The sequence below is a fragment of the Anomaloglossus baeobatrachus genome, chromosome 7 (assembly GCF_048569485.1).
Source record: "Anomaloglossus baeobatrachus isolate aAnoBae1 chromosome 7, aAnoBae1.hap1, whole genome shotgun sequence".
Lineage (NCBI taxonomy): Eukaryota > Metazoa > Chordata > Amphibia > Anura > Aromobatidae > Anomaloglossus > Anomaloglossus baeobatrachus.
The window spans coordinates 32,896,775-32,913,516 of record NC_134359.1 but is presented as its reverse complement, the minus strand read 5'-3'; the positions used below and the strand labels follow the sequence as shown (position 1 = coordinate 32,913,516).

Below are 16,742 nucleotides of genomic sequence, written 5' to 3'. Positions count from 1 at the left end.
TAGTACTGAGCACCCGAGCATGGTAGTGCCCGCTCATCACTAGTTACGAGTACTGAGCCCCCAAGCATGGTAGAGCCCACTCATCACTAGTTACTAGTACTAGCACCTGAGCATGGTAGTGCCCACTCATCACTAGCATAAACCACTGAGGACTCTCAAAATGTTAATATTTTTCTATCTACTGTCTAACACGGTACAAAGGTATATTTTTCCTGTAGCAACATACTATTTGAAGTAATTACTTTGAAAGTTTACTTATGTTTCTTCCACATGCACACCCAATTTAACAGGTCCAAACCCTTTAATTAATTTGGCTTCTCTTTGGATGTCCATGCCCCCAATATTAAACCTTTACACAGTCTCTAATTTGTGATAGAAATTAGTCAATTATGTGGTAAATCTTCGGCACCAATAGTCGCCGCCATCCCAACCCGATATTCTAAACGAAAAAAAAAAAAAGTTGCAAAATTTCACCAAAAAATACCTTTTACCCTTTGTACCTTTTCTTCCACAGATCTCTGCTTGCAGTCCGTGAATGTTTATCTGCATGACTTCTTAGACAAGATGATTAGGGATGATCGAAAACCTCAAATATTTGCCGAATAGGTCGCCGCTATTCGACTATTGGATGCGCAACATCAGTCTATGACAAACCCGAATAACAACTATTCGGAACTATTCGGGCTTCCCATAGACTTACACTGCGCATCGAATATTCACATAGCGGCGAACTAGTCGGGAAATATTCGCGAAGCCGAATATTTGAGGTATTCGATCCCTAAAGATATTAGAACAATTTTGCCCTAAGCGTTGCTGAGTCTACGGTACCTCCCGCCCCAATTTTTTTTGACACCCCCCCCCCCCCTCTTAATTGGAAATGATCGGCGCAGGTCTCCTGATGCGAGCGGAGATCGGTGGGGAAAAAAAAGTTGCAGAACTTTTCATTACACAATAGAATAGACTTTATATAAATAAAACCAAAATCTCTCAGTATTTTTTTTTTTTTCCTTTTCATTGTAACCTCAAATGTTTTACGGTGGCAGAAAATATTTGTGCAAAATATTCGAGATTTTTTTAATGGTTTTTTTTTTTCTTGTTTTTATTTCCCTGCAGTTTTTCACTCATCAAGAACAAGTAACAGGGAAAGCTGTCTGAACTAATGCATCGACGAACATTCTGATAAGAGCGGAGCACTACACATCTCATTTACAGGAAAAATGGTATAAAAATACAAAAAAAAGGAAAATAAAAAAAATGTATTATATATAAAAAAAAAATAATAATAAATCACTAAACATTAGCAAAGTGTCCAACAGTTAAGAATCAGACTATTTCAGACCCGTTACTTGCCTTGTTATACAGGGAACCTCCCGGCGTAATCTCCCTCCAGTCGGCACCAGGGATGGTTCGATAGGAACCCAAAAATTTATTGCAGTTTTATGCAATGAAAAAATCCCCCCAAACCTCTTAGACTGGGTGTTAAAGCTGAATATAATATTCAATTTTGGATAAAATGAAATAGGAAATTAAAAAAAAAATAAAAATAATGACCGCCCAGCTTGGGCGCCGTATGCAGTTTTTTTCTCTCCCCTTTCATAGACTTTATGTAGATTGCTCTTATAAACTGGAATTATAAATAGAACTATACATTCAAAATATATGGAAAAAGTGACTTTTTTTTCTACGTAAAATGTATTTTTGCTGTCGTCGCGATCCATCCCCCCTCCCCCACAGTTCATAGAAAATACTATTTCGCCTCCAATTTCATGTCTGACGGTGAAGTGCCACTATTACAAAAAAAAAAAAAAAAAAGTCAAATTGTGAAATGAACAAGGTGAAAACTTTACAATTTTCTTTAGAAAAAAAAAAATTACAAGATTTTTTTTTCATTTCCTACCTATGAATTTTTAAAGTGGACCCATCGCTTTGCCGTAGGGAAAAGGCAGCCATTCTGTTCTAGGAGCCGAAAAGTGACCCTCGATGCCGTTGGCTTTTGGAGGGGGGACACCCGTCATGGCTCAAAATTGGTCCAGCCTTCAGAATGGCCGCCTGCGCTCTGCGTAGGAAACGGTGGGGCACTTTACCGTTTTTTTTTTTCCTTCTTTTTTTTTTATTTCTTTTTAGACACAAAGTCGGATTTATTTGTACAAGATACAAAATGTAAACATGGCAAAATAAATAGTTAAAAACGAGTGATGCAGGACCCCGGTTCATGCTCATGATCCCATTTTAAAGATTGGTTTTTATATCCATTCAGTTGCAAATTCAAGTGCAAAAGCATGATGATGAATATGTACTATTCAAGTAACAGAAATAATATGAATGATACAAATAAACTATTTTACAAGGTAGTGATTTTTTTTTTTCTTTGTTTTACCAATTTTTACAAAATGTACATAGAATATAGTATATCGGGAGGACGTCCCGTACACTTCATAGTTCATTTTAGGTCCATGTTAAGCACGCTCTGTTCCAAGGTGGAGCATTGCAGGTTGCATTTCGGTTAAAGAAAAAAAAAAAAAGGCCTGAAAAATGTCAGGAGAAGTCCATGGTCTGAAGTTATGTCACCTCCATGGCTACTGTGGTGTCTGCAATTCCATTCAAGCCCAACCGTTCGGGTTCGTGGTTCTCTCTGCAATGGAAAAGAAAGTCTATTAAGTGTCGTGATCAATAGGATGTAAACCGCTCACACGCATCCGATATACATCCAATGCCCCCAAAGTCAATAACCAGCTTTAATCAGAACCTTATTTTCCCAACACGGCAAAACCTCCGCGCAAGCCCACATCAAAAGGGAGGGAGACCTAGGGCGTATATATACACATCCTAGGTCAGGAACCTTGTGGGGTGTCGTGACTGCGGCCGCCAGTGATCTGCGGGCTGCAGATGACGAGATGGACTTCAGGAAAATGGCTGCGGAGGCGGCGCGTGCGCATATAGGACTCAACGGCCATTTTCTTGAAGTCGATCTGGTCAACTGCGGGAGATTCAAAGCAGCCAGCCGGCAGAACAATGGCGCCCGCCGCCGTGACACCTCACAAACCACCAGTATTGTCGACCCGCCGCACATTGACCCTCTTGAGCCATGACACCCCCTCCTCTGTGCCCGCAGCATCGCTTACCCTGCCTCCTGAGACCTTCTGAGCTGCTCCCCCCTGGTGAGTATAGCTCTCATGGAATTACATTTTAAAATATATGTAGCGTTCATGGCTCTCTCAGCCAAAAAGGTTCCCGAACCCTGCTCTAGGTCATTAAGGGATTAAAGAATTATCCCACATCTTCAGATATGGATATTGTTGGACAGCACACATATAAAAGAAACCATTTTGCAATTTACTGTTTCTTAAAATTTGCATTTTTTCTTGAGATATTATCAATTTTCTCTTGTTTACAGTTCGTTGCCTTGGAGACCGACCACCTCTGCCATATAGGTTGTTAGAGCTGTGCAAAACCTGATTAGGTGGCACTAGAGCACTTCAGTGATCCTGGTCAGCTTCAAAGCACAACGCTTACAAACTCAATACAAAAGAGCTTGTACACACTGTGCAATGGTCGGTCTCCAAGGCAACGAGCTGTAAACAAGTGTTTAGCTCAAGCAGCTGAATATTTTAAGAAGCAGTAAATTGCTTCTATTTATAAGCTCTATAGGACAATACCCATTAATGAAGAAAGGAACAACCCTTTTTTTTAACCTTCATCAAACTTCATCTGAGAAGTTTAAAAGCATGAAAACCCCTTAAGACAGAGAACATCATCAGTCTGGGCACTGTATCCCTGTGACCGCCACCAGGTCTATAATGTGATCACAGAAACCAGATCGCTGCCATGGTAACCCTGGGTCATCACCATGACGACCCCAGGTTACTGAGCTACGGAGAGCCTCACACACCATGCTGTAGGCACGGTATGTGAGGCAAAGTGCTGCACTATAATCCCCTGTAGTGATAAAGCATTGCAGGGGATTCTAGAAATGCAGAAAAAAAAACAAAACACAGAAACAATTGACACGCTGCTTCTTTTTTCAGTAATCTGCAAGGAGCAAAGAAGCGGCGTGTGCACAGCAAGTCACGATTCTCATAGACTTTGCTGGGGTGCGTTTTTCCTTGCAGTATTGATTAAAATCTGCAAGGAAAAACACATGAAAAAAATGCAATGTGTGCACATAGCCTAAAAATGTGATTCCAAATTCATTTTTAGCACAAAAAAAACGCCCATAATCATATACAGGAGCAAGACATCTCTGAAAACAAATATAATAAAAAAAACTCCGGCACTCAAAGGTTTGTGTGAAAAAAATAAATAAATTTGTTTTTATTATTTGTTACTAGACAGTCAAACGTTTCGGCTTACGCCTTCTTCAGTGACTCAAGCTAATAAAATGAAAACGAGCACTTCGGATAGACCACACAAGAACATGTATAACAAAATTGAATAAGTCCGGAGGATATCATTCATCTTATTCAATATATGGGATAACAATCCTTGTTCTATTTTTTTTTATTTATGGAATCCAGTGGTGATGAGCTATATGTAGAAAACTATTATGCCGGTCGTCAGAGGGAAAGTGTCTGACATATCTTATCACCACTGGATTCCATAAATAAAAAAAATAGAACAAGGACAAATAATAAAAACCAAAAAAAATTTTTCACACAAACATTTGAGTGCCAGAGTTTTTTTTTTCTATTATATTGACTATATTTTCTCCTGAGCACCGACGATTCGGTGAGCTGAGCCATATCCCTCTATATATCTCGGAAAATAAAATCACCTGTAAATGGAAATTACTGAAGGTTTCTTATAATGGTCTTCTCCCTCCTGACAATCTTATGATGTCCAAAGTGGTAGCGAAAGAAAGCATTCCCCCCAGGACGCACGGCTAATCCCTACTTAATCAGGGAGTGCCGGCCACAAGTGATGTGCGGCCCAAAGAGTCCTGTCTGCAGGTCCTGGTTTAATTAACAGGTTCCACACTTGAGACTTCTCAGATGTTGTCTGGTTGCATTGGTAACAGTGTCGCCCGGTGAAGACCCCCCGTGTGTCCTCACAATGTCAGATAGGGCAGAACAAGATTTTAATTATTTTTAATGATACAAACAAACAGTGTATGGCTCATCGTCACCAGTGAGATTTTATGTTAAATCTGTGCAATATAATTTTTTATTTTTGTCTAAATCTTCATTTTACAACGGCCAGTACACCAAAAACAAAAATAATTATATATATATATTATAAATATTTTTTTTTGGTCTAGTGGCAGTTGTAAAATGAAGATCTAGACAAAAAAAATAATATTTAAAAATATATATATATTGTGAGGTAGCTTGGGCAAAAACATGAGGCAGTGAGGCAGCAGCGTGTTCACATCAACAGTCTATTTATTGTTGCAGCATAAATAGATCCAATTTCCCACTGTCAAAGTCTCTTCCGGATCACAGCCGGTGCATATAGACAAACTCTTTGCATCAAAAGAAGGGAATTTTGTTTACTTACCGTAAATTCCTTTTCTTCTAGCTCCAATTGGGAGACCCAGACAATTGGGGTGTATAGCTATGCCTCCGGAGGCCACACAAAGTATTACACTAAAAGTGTAAAGCCCCTCCCCTTCTGCCTATACACCCCCCCGTGCCTCACGGGCTCCTCAGTTTTGGTGCAAAAGCAAGAAGGAGGAAAAAATTATAAATTGGTTTAAAGTAAATTCAATCCGAAGGAATATCGGAGAACTGAAACCATTCAACATGAACAACATGTGTACACAAAAAACAGGGGCGGGTGCTGGGTCTCCCAATAGGAGCTAGAAGAAAAGGAATTTACGGTAAGTAAACAAAATTCCCTTCTTCTTTGTCGCTCCATTGGGAGACCCAGACAATTGGGACGTCCAAAAGCAGTCCCTGGGTGGGTAAATAATACCTCATAATAGAGCCGTAAACGGCTCCGTCCTACAGGTGGGCAACCGCCGCCTGAAGGACTCGCCTACCTAGGCTGGCATCTGCCGAAGCATAGGTATGCACCTGATAGTGCTTCGTGAAAGTGTGCAGGCTCGACCAGGTAGCTGCCTGACACACCTGCTGAGCCGTAGCCTGGTGCCGCAATGCCCAGGACGCTCCCACGGCCCTGGTAGAATGGGCCTTCAGCCCTGAGGGAACCGAAAGCCCCGAGGAACAATAAGCTTCGAGAATTGGTTCCTTGATCCACCGAGCCAGGGTTGATTTGGAAGCTTGTGTCCCTTTACGCTGGCCAGCGACAAGGACAAAGAGTGCATCCGAGCGGCGCAGTGGCGCCGTACGAGAAATGTAGAATCTGAGTGCTCTCACCAGATCTAACAAGTGCAAATCCTTTTCACATTGGTGAACTGGATGAGGACAAAAAGAGGGTAAGGAGATATCCTGATTGAGATGAAAAGGGGATACCACCTTAGGGAGAAATTCTGGAACCGGACGCAGAACCACCTTGTCCTGGTGAAACACCAGGAAAGGGGCTTTGCACGACAACGCTGCTAGCTCAGACACTCTCCGAAGTGAAGTGACTGCTACTAGGAAAACCACTTTCTGCGAAAGGCGTGAGAGAGAAATATCCCTCATTGGCTCGAACGGTGGTTTCTGAAGAACCATCAGCACCCTGTTCAGATCCCAGGGTTCTAACGGACGCTTGTAAAGAGGGACGATGTGACAAACCCCCTGCAGGAACGTGCGTACCTGTGGAAGTCTGGCTAGGCGCTTCTGAAAAAACACAGAGAGCGCAGAGACTTGTCCCTTAAGGGAGCCGAGCGACAAACCCTTTTCCAATCCGGATTGAAGGAAGGACAGAAAAGTGGGCAAGGTAAATGGCCAGGGAGAAAAACCCTGAGCAGAGCACCACGACAGGAATATTTTCCACGTCCTGTGGTAGATCTTGGCGGACGTTGGTTTCCTAGCCTGTCTCATAGTGGCAATGACCTCTTGAGATAATCCTGAAGACGCTAGGATCCAGGACTCAATGGCCACACAGTCAGGTTGAGGGCCGCAGAATTCAGATGGAAAAACGGCCCTTGAGACAGCAAGTCTGGTCGGTCTGGTAGTGCCCACGGTTGGCCGACCGTGAGATGCCACAGATCCGGGTACCACGACCTCCTCGGCCAGTCTGGAGCGACGAGGATGGCGCGGCGGCAGTCGGCCCTGATCTTGCGTAACACTCTGGGCAACAGTGCCAGAGGAGGAAACACATAAGGGAGTTGAAACTGCGACCAATCCTGAACTAAGGCGTCTGCCGCCAGAGCTCTGTGATCTTGAGACCGTGCCATGAATGTCGGGACCTTGTTGTTGTGCCGGGACGCCATTAGGTCGACGTCCGGCATGCCCCAGCGACAACAGATCTCCTGAAACACGTCCGGGTGAAGGGACCATTCCCCTGCGTCCATGCCCTGGCGACTGAGAAAGTCTGCTTCCCAGTTTTCTACGCCCGGGATGTGAACTGCGGATATGGTGGAGGCTGTGGCTTCCACCCACAGCAGAATCCGCCGGACTTCCTGGAAGGCTTGCCGACTGCGTGTCCCGCCTTGGTGGTTGATGTATGCCACCGCTGTGGAGTTGTCCGACTGAATTCGGATCTGTTTGCCTTCCAGCCACGGCTGGAACGCCTTTAGGGCAAGATACACTGCCCTTATCTCCAGAACATTGATTTGAAGGGAGGACTCTGTCTGAGTCCAAGTACCCTGAGCCCTGTGGTGGAGAAAGACCGCTCCCCACCCTGACAGGCTCGCGTCCGTCGTGACCACCGCCCAGGATGGGGGCAGGAAGGATTTCCCCTTCGACAGAGAAGTGGGGAGAAGCCACCACTGAAGGGAAGCCTTGGCTGCCCGAGAAAGGGAGACGTTTCTGTCGAGGGACGTCGACTTCCTGTCCCATTTGCGGAGAATGTCCCATTGAAGTGGGCGCAGATGAAACTGCGCAAAAGGAACTGCCTCCATTGCTGCCACCATCTTCCCTAGGAAGTGCATGAGGCGCCTCAGGGGGTGTGACTGACCTTGAAGGAGAGATTGCACCCCTGTCTGTAGTGAACGCTGTTTGTTCAGCGGAAGCTTCACTATCGCTGAGAGAGTATGAAACTCCATGCCAAGATATGTCAGTGATTGGGCCGGTGTCAGATTTGACTTTGGAAAATTGATGATCCACCCGAAACTCTGGAGAGTTTCCAGAGCAATGTTCAGGCTGTGTTGGCATGACCCTTGAGAGGGTGCCTTGACAAGTAGATCGTCTAAGTAAGGGATCACCGAGTGTCCCTGAGAGTGTAGGATTGCCACCACTGTTGCCATGACCTTGGTGAAGACCCGTGGGGCTGTCGCCAGGCCAAAAGGCAGTGCCACGAACTGAAGGTGTTCGTCCCCTATGGCGAAACGCAGGAAGCGCTGATGCTCTGGTGCAATCGGTACGTGGAGATAAGCATCTTTGATGTCGATTGATGCCAGGAAATCTCCTTGGGACATTGAGGCGATGACGGAGCGGAGCGATTCCATCCGGAACCGCCTGGTTTTCACATGCTTGTTGAGCAGTTTTAGGTCCAGAACGGGACGGAAGGATCCGTCCTTTTTTGGCACCACGAACAAGTTGGAGTAAAAACCGTGACCCTGTTGCTGAAGAGGAACAGGGATCACCACTCCTTCCGCCTTCAGAGTGCACACCGCCTGCAGAAGAGCCTCGGCTCTGTCGGGGGGCGGAGATGTTCTGAAGAAACGAGTCGGAGGACGAGAGCTGAACTCTATCCTGTAACCTTGAGATAGAATGTCTCTCACCCATCGGTCTTTTACTTGTGGCAGCCAGGCGTCGCAAAAGCGGGAGAGCCTGCCACCGACCGAGGATGCGGTTTGAGGAGGCCGAAAGTCATGAGGAGGCCGCTTTGGGAGCGGTTCCTCCGGCGGTTTTTTTAGGACGTGACTTAGACCGCCATGAATCGGAGTTCCTCTGATCTTTCTGAGGCCTTTTGGACGAGGAGAATTGAGACCTGCCCGCGGTCCGAAAGGACCGAAACCTCGATTGTACCTTCCGTGGTTGAGGTCTGTTTGGTTTGGACTGGGGTAAGGATGAATCCTTTCCCTTGGATTGTTTAATGATTTCATCCAATCGCTCACCAAACAAGCGGTCGCCAGACAATGGCAAACCGGTTAAGAACTTTTTGGAAGCAGAGTCTGCCTTCCATTCACGTAGCCACATGGCCCTGCGGAGTACCACCGAATTGGCGGATGCCACCGCCGTACGGCTCGCCGAGTCCAGGATAGCATTAATGGCGTAGGACGCAAACGCCGACGCCTGAGTGGTTAAGGACACCACTTGCGGGGCAGATGTACGTGTTACTGCATTAATCTGCGCCTGACAAGCTGAGATAGCTTGGAGTGCCCATACGGCTGCGAATGCTGGAGCAAAAGACGCGCCGATAGCTTCATAGATGGATTTCAACCATAGTTCCATCTGTCTGTCAGTGGCATCTTTGAGTGAAGCCCCATCTTCCACTGCAACTATGGATCTAGCCGCCAGTCTGGAGATTGGAGGATCCACCTTAGGACACTGAGTCCAGCCCTTGACAACCTCGGGGGGGGAAGGGATAACGTGTGTCCTTAAGGCGCTTGGAAAAACGCTTGTCTGGACAGTCTCGGTTTTTCTGGATTGCCTCTCTGAAGTCAGAGTGATCCAGAAACATATTTAATGTACGCTTGGGAAACCGGAAACGGAATTTCTCCTGAGAAGCTGACTCCTCAATTGGAGGAGCTGGGGGAGAAATATCCAACACCTGATTGATGGTCGCTATAAGGTCATTCACTACTGCGTCACCTTCAGGTGTATCTAGGTTGAGAGCGGCTTCAGGATCAGAATCCTGATCTGTTACCTCCGCTTCATCCTCCAGAGAGTCCTCGTCTGAATCGCTGACAGGAATGGCTGCCGGCGTTCTGTGGGGAGGAGGGGACCGTGGGCGTGCCCAAGAAAGTGCGGGAATCTAGTGCCCCAGTGTACTGAGTGAGGGGGGAGGAGGATACAAATGTATGCTCCAGCCCTCAGCGCTGACGATCTGTGCAGCGTCCCGCCCTTCCCCTGACTGGCAGGCCTGTGGGCGGGAATATGCGACACTAGGCCGCAGAAGCCGGGGACTAAAGTTATAAGCGCGGCCGGCAGTAAGCGCGGCCGCGCGGTAGTCCCCGGCGCACTAACACACCCAGCAGTGCTGCAATGTGTATGGCACAAGCGCTCCATGCGCGGTCCCCACGGGGACACAGAGTACCTCACAGTAGCAGGGCCTTGTCCCTGACGATACCCGGCTCCTATCCAGCAGATTCCCAGGGGCTGCGGAGGGAGCACGGTCCCAGTGCCTGGAGACCGTAGAGGATCCCACTTCACCCAGAGCCCATTAAGGGATGGGGAAGGAAAACAGCATGTGGCTCCTGCCTGTGTACCCGCAATGGGTACCTCAACCTTAACAACACCGCCGACAAAGTGGGGTGAGAAGGGAGCATGCCGGGAGCCCTGTTATGGGCCCTCTTTTCTTCCATCCGACCTAGTCAGCAGCTGCTGCTGACTAAGCTGTGGAGCTATGCGTGGATGTCAGCCTTCTTCGCACAAAGCATAAAAACTGAGGAGCCCGTGAGGCACGGGGGGTGTATAGGCAGAAGGGGAGGGGCTTTACACTTTTAGTGTAATACTTTGTGTGGCCTCCGGAGGCATAGCTATACACCCCAATTGTCTGGGTCTCCCAATGGAGCGACAAAGAAAGTCTTGTTACCTTAGGACCCCGTTAACCGCAGGGATCTGTGTAAGGTTCTCCTAGGCTCACACTCTTGGCCTGTGTTCACTCCACACAGAGCCAGCCCAGCTCACACAGCATGTGTTAGCTTCACCAAGCCTGGCTCTCAACTGAGACACACCCTGCTGTGCTCTGCATGATTTTAAATGAAAATGCCGGACATGAGGATTGCTACAAAACCTGGACTGGGAGGAGGGATCTGTCTCCCTGTTTACCCTTTGTGCTATACTCCCAGTAATAGCTATAGCAAACTCAGAGGGTTTCCAGACACATTCTGGGGGACACATAGCGGTCTTCAAATATTACCCCTGTCACTGCCTCACATATCCCCCCCCCCTCAGTTCAAACGGGCGGGGTTGAACTTTTGCCAACATACAGGGACCTCTGGACAGGGCATCCGCATTGCCCTGCAACCTACCAGCCTGGTGTTCCACAGAAAAGTGAAAGTTCTGCAAGGAGAGAAACCACCTGGTGACTCTAGCATTTCTCTCCTTAGCATTCCTCATCCAGACCAAAGGGGAGTGGTCTGTCACCAGGCGAAAGTGTCGCCCCAGCAGGTAGTAGCGGAGGGATTCCAGAGCCCATTTTATGGCCAGGCACTCCTTCTCCACTATGCTATAGTTCTTCTCTGCCGGGGTGAGTTTTCTACTCAAATAGGTGACCGGGTGCTCCTCTCCATCTACCTCCTGGGACAGAACCGCACCCAGACCCACCTCAGAGGCATCTGCCTGTACTATAAACTCCTTTTGAAAGTCAGGGTTGACAAGGACAGGCTGACCACATAGGACTACCTTTAGCACCTGAAAGGCTTCCTCTGCTTGTGTATTCCAGTGGACCATGACCGACTTCTTCCCTTTTAAAAGATCGGACAAAGGCGCCGACCTTCCAGCAAAATTGGGTATGAATCGTCGGTAATACCCCATTATACCCAGAAAGGCTCTTACCTGTTTTGTGGTAAGGGGACGAGGCCAGTTTTGAATGGCTTCGATTTTGTTTACTTGTTGCTTGATAACCCCTTGGCCTATCACATACCCCAAGTAACGGGCTTCTTTGAGACCCATAGCACATTTGCTTGGATTCGCCGTCAGACCAGCAGCTCTGAGCGAATCCACTACCGCTTGTTCCTGAGATAAGTGGGTGCTCCAGTCACTGCTATAGATGATGATGTCATCCAAATATGCGGAGGCATATGGTTGATGGGGTTCTAACACTATGTCCATTAATCTCTGAAACGTGGCCGGAGCCCCATGTAAACCAAATGGCAAGACGACATAGTGATAGAGCCCCCCTGGTGTGACAAAAGCGGTCTTTTCTTTTGCCGCCTCTGTCAGCGGCACCTGCTAGTAACCTTTAGTGAGATCGAGAGTCGTGAAGTACTGGGCCCGTCCCAGTCTCTCTATCAGCTCGTCGACCCTGGGCATGGGATACATATCAAATTTCGAAACCTCATTTAACTTTCGGAAGTCATTACAGAATCTTAAAGAACCGTCTGGTTTCGGGATCAATACAATGGGACTGGCCCATTCGCTCGTGGATTTTTCAATAACCCCTAGTTGGAGTATCTTTTTTACCTCCTCCGCAATGGCTTGCCTACGAGCCTCTGGTACCCGGTATGGCCTCAGGCGTACCCTTACTTGTGGCTCGGTGACAATATCATGGTGGATTACGGTTGTTCGGCCGGGTAGGCTTGAGAACACATCCGTATTCCGCTGCACTAACCTCCGAGACTCCAGTCTCTGCTGTTTTGAGAGAGAATCCCCTATCCTCACTCCCAATTCATCATCAGGGGACTCCTCCTTTGTTGTTGTCAAGGCACCTGGAAAGGTTAGGTCCAACGTTACGTCAGCCACCATACATTCCCTGTCTTTCCACGCCTTCAGCAGGTTTACATGATAGATTTGCTCTGGTTTTCTTCTACCTGGCTGATACACCTTATAGTTTACTTCCCCCACTTTCTCCCGGATCTCATAGGGACCTTGCCATTTGGCTAAGAACTTACTTTCTGCAGTAGGGATCAGGACTAAGACACGATCTCCCAGTTTAAAAGACCTGATGGAGGCCTTTCTATTATACTGAGTACTTTGGGCTGCCTGAGCATCCAGCAAATGCTCTTTAACAATGGGCATTATTGCCGTGATACGATCCTGCATACCCATAACGTATTCCACTGTGCTTTTGTGAAGGGTGGGCTCCTGTTCCCAAGTTTCCTTAACTATATCCAGCAGTCCCCGCGGATGTCTGCCATACAGTAACTCAAATGGCGAGAACCCGGTGGAAGATTGTGGGACCTCGCGGATAGCGAACATTAAATAGGGCAATAACATGTCCCAATCTTTCCCCTCTTTGGAGACCACCTTTTTCAACATAGCCTTCAGAGTTTTATTAAAACGTTCCACTAGACCATCAGTCTGGGGATGGTACACCGACGTGCGTAGCTGCTTGATCTGGAGGAGTTTGCACAGTTCCTTTGTAATTTTAGACATAAAGGGAGTGCCCTGATCGGTCAGGATTTCTTTGGGTAACCCCACGCGACAGAACATAGCAAACAACTCCCAAGCAATAAGCCTCGCCGAGGTGTGACGTAGTGGAATGGCCTCCAGATAACGTGTCGCGTAATCCATCACTACCAGGATGTGCTGGTGACCACGGGCTGATTTTACAATGGGTCCGATCAGATCCATAGCAATCCGCTCAAAAGGCACCTCTATAATGGGTAAAGGTATCAGAGGACTACGGAAACGGTGCGTTGGTGCGGTCAACTGACAAACTGGGCAGGACTCACAGAACCTCTTAATTTCTGTGCCGACCCCTGGCCAGTAGAACCGCTGAAACATGCGTTCCCGCGTTTTCTCTTCACCTAGGTGCCCACTCATTAGGTGGTTATGAGCCAATTCCAAGGTCTGACGGCGGTACGGCTGAGGGACCACCAACTGTTCCACTATTTCCCCCCGGATTGTATCAACCCGATAGAGCAACTCTCGCTTTAGAGCCATGTAGGGAGTTTCCAGCCTGGCACCAGGCCGCTGGGGTACCCCATCAATTACCTGTACATTTCCACGTCCAGGAGCCAATGTGAGGTCCCGGAGCTGCGCTGTTCCGAAATTATCTGGAGACACGTTCAACTCCGGGATTGCCTCGGGTGGCTCAACCTCTCCTGCCATTACCTCTAGGGGAAACCTGGCAGGGTTACACTCTGTCCCTATACTGGTGACCCCTACGGCAGGTATCCCTGAGTCGGGATCGTCCGGCTCAGGGCCTGGTTCAATCATACACCTCGGAGGGCTAGGTCGCCTCCCACATAATGTCCAGAACAGGGGCAAATCTCTTCCCAAAATAATAGCATATGGAAGTCTTTTCATCACCCCCACTTCATGTTGAACCTCTCCACACGAGGTAGAAATGGTGACCCTTTCCATAGGGTATTCACGTAGGTCTCCATGAATACAAAGTACCCCTACTTTATGTCCCGTAGGGTTTTCCTCGGAGACCAAGGAGGCATGTACAAGAGTCACTAAACTTCCTGAGTCCAACAAAGCCTCTGCTGTATAGCCATTAACACGTACTTTGCAGAGATGGGGCTCCTCCCCCATAGTAACAGTGCTTACGGTACAAACAGTATGGGCATACATGGATACCCGGCGAGCGTACCGGCAGTCCATGGGTTCTGTTGTGAGTGGGCACTGTGCCATCACATGCCCGAGCTGATGGCACCGCCAGCACATAACAGCAGAGGTGTCCCTGTTTCGGGTGTCTGACTTTGGGGAACCGGGACTCCGGCTGACCTTAGTCTGGGGTTTATTCTCTGCCAGGGCTGAAGACGGGGCAGCACCCGAGGAGGGACGGGAGTCTTTTACCAACTGTGAAGGGGGCGTATCCCTACGGAGTGCCCGCCGTGAAGCAGAGTCCCGGACCAACTCCTGGGTAGCTGTGTAGCGTTCCACCAAATTCACTAGCTGGTCTAGGGTACCGGGGTCCCCCTGTCCCACCCACCGTTGAATGGGGGCTGGCAAAGTCCGCACAAACCGTTCAATCACCACCCGCTCAATCATCTGTCCAGGGTTCAAGGTCTCCGGCTGCAGCCATTTTTTTACAAGGTCCAGTAAGACATGGGCCTGTGAGCGTGCAGGTTTTCCCTCCTCAAAGGACCACTGATTCACTCGTTGGGCCCGGAGATAAGTGTTAACCCCCATTCGTGCAAGGATCTCACCTTTCAGTATGCCATAGTCCTTGGCATCCTCCGTGCTGAGATCCAGGTAGGCTTTTTGGGGTTCACCTACCAGGAACGGGGCCACGACATCAGTCCAACGGTCGGTAGACAATTTCTCTCGCTCAGCGGTCCTCTCAAACACGGAGAGAAAGGCTTCTGGGTCATCCTCTGCACTCATCTTCGTAAGTGCCGCCCTTACTCTGTCCTGGGCCGCAGGAAGGACTGGATGACCTGGAGTTACTGCTGGGAGTGCTTCTCGCAGAGCAGAAAGCTGCTTAGTCAACAAGCTGTTTGTCTCCTGTTGCTGAGCTAACGCCCGCTGGTGCTGAGCATTAAGCTTGTTGCTGCTGTGCACTGGTTTGTGCAAAAACCTGCTGTAGTTGAGCAGTAGACTGGGCCAGCTGCTTTACAAGATCCTCCATAGTGGCTGCTGAGGTAAACTGTAACTTTGCAGGCTTGATCATAAACATGTGAAAACTGGGTTGTTGCCCCTAGCAACCAGGTTGCAACGCCTGTAAGCTTCGTGGACCCGCCGATCCACCGCAAACAGTCAGTAAAAATTTTTTTTTTTTTTCCCGGGTAAGTACCTCTTAGGCCATTGCCCTTAGCAACCAGGCTGCCATGCCCGCATTCTCCACTATAATGTGAGGTAGCGGCGTTGCTTGGGCAAAAACGTGAGGCAGTGAGGCAGCAGCGTGTTCACACCAACAGTCTATTTATTATTGCAGCATAAATAGATCCAATTTCCCACTGTCAAAGTCTCTTCCGGATCACAGCCGGTGCATATAGACAAACTCTTTGCATCAAAAAGTCTTGTTACCTTAGGACCCCGATAACCGCAGGGATCTGTGTAAGGTTCTCCTAGGCTCACACTCTTGGCCTGTGTTCACTCCACACAGAGCCAGCCCAGCTCACACAGCATGTGTTAGCTTCACCAAGCCTGGCTCTCAACTGAGACACACCCTGCTGTGCTCTGCATGATTTTAAATGAAAATGCCGGACATGAGGATTGCTACAAAACCTGGACTGGGAGGAGGGATCTGTCTCCCTGTTACCCTTTGTGCTATACTCCCAGTAATAGCTATAGCAAACTCAGAGGGTTTCCAGACACATTCTGGGGGACACATAGCGGTCTTCAAATATTACCCCTGTCACTGCCTCACAATATATATATATATATATATATATATATATATATATATATATATATATATATATATATTATATACATACATATTTTATATATATATATATATATATATATATATATATATATATATATTATAATTTTTTATTTATTTTTGCCTAAATCTTCATTATATTATTTTATTATTTTTTTTTTGGTCTAATGGCCGTTGTAAAATGAAGATTTAGACAAGAAGAAAAAAAAAAAAAAAAAAAAAAAGACTCCTACATCCTGTTCTTAACATGAACATCTGCAGAAATAGACCGACTCCGACCTTAATTGATTGTACATATAGATTAAAATCACAGTCTCCTATGAACCACGGCCACCGGTTGGTTTTCATAGACTTAGTGAGAACAGATATACTTCTGCCTGTCATGACAAAACATCGGCGACCCACAATAGCATTGTAGGTGCACCGATGAGGGGACACAAGAGCACGCGCTCCCCCTGCTGGCGCACAGTAAATGCTGCAGACAGATATTGACAGCGGCATTTAACAGAGAGCGACGCTCCACCCGCGGCTGTTACAGGCAGATGAAGGCTGAATGATTCAGCCGCCTTCATGTGCAGGGAAAGATGCAG

The 16,742-nt window shown here is 47.5% G+C and overlaps 1 protein-coding gene across 1 annotated transcript in view; it reads right to left on the bottom strand.

Moving 5' to 3' along the window:
* Positions 1–938: 938 nt before the first annotated feature.
* The window catches only part of EPC2 (enhancer of polycomb 2), a 108,813-nt gene continuing 93,009 nt past the window's right edge, over positions 939–16,742 (bottom strand). The window contains exon 14 of the mRNA XM_075317183.1: positions 939–2,632. Within this exon, the coding sequence (XP_075173298.1) occupies positions 2,560–2,632 (73 nt within the window). The 3' untranslated portion in view covers positions 939–2,559. The remainder of the gene's footprint in view (positions 2,633–16,742) is intronic.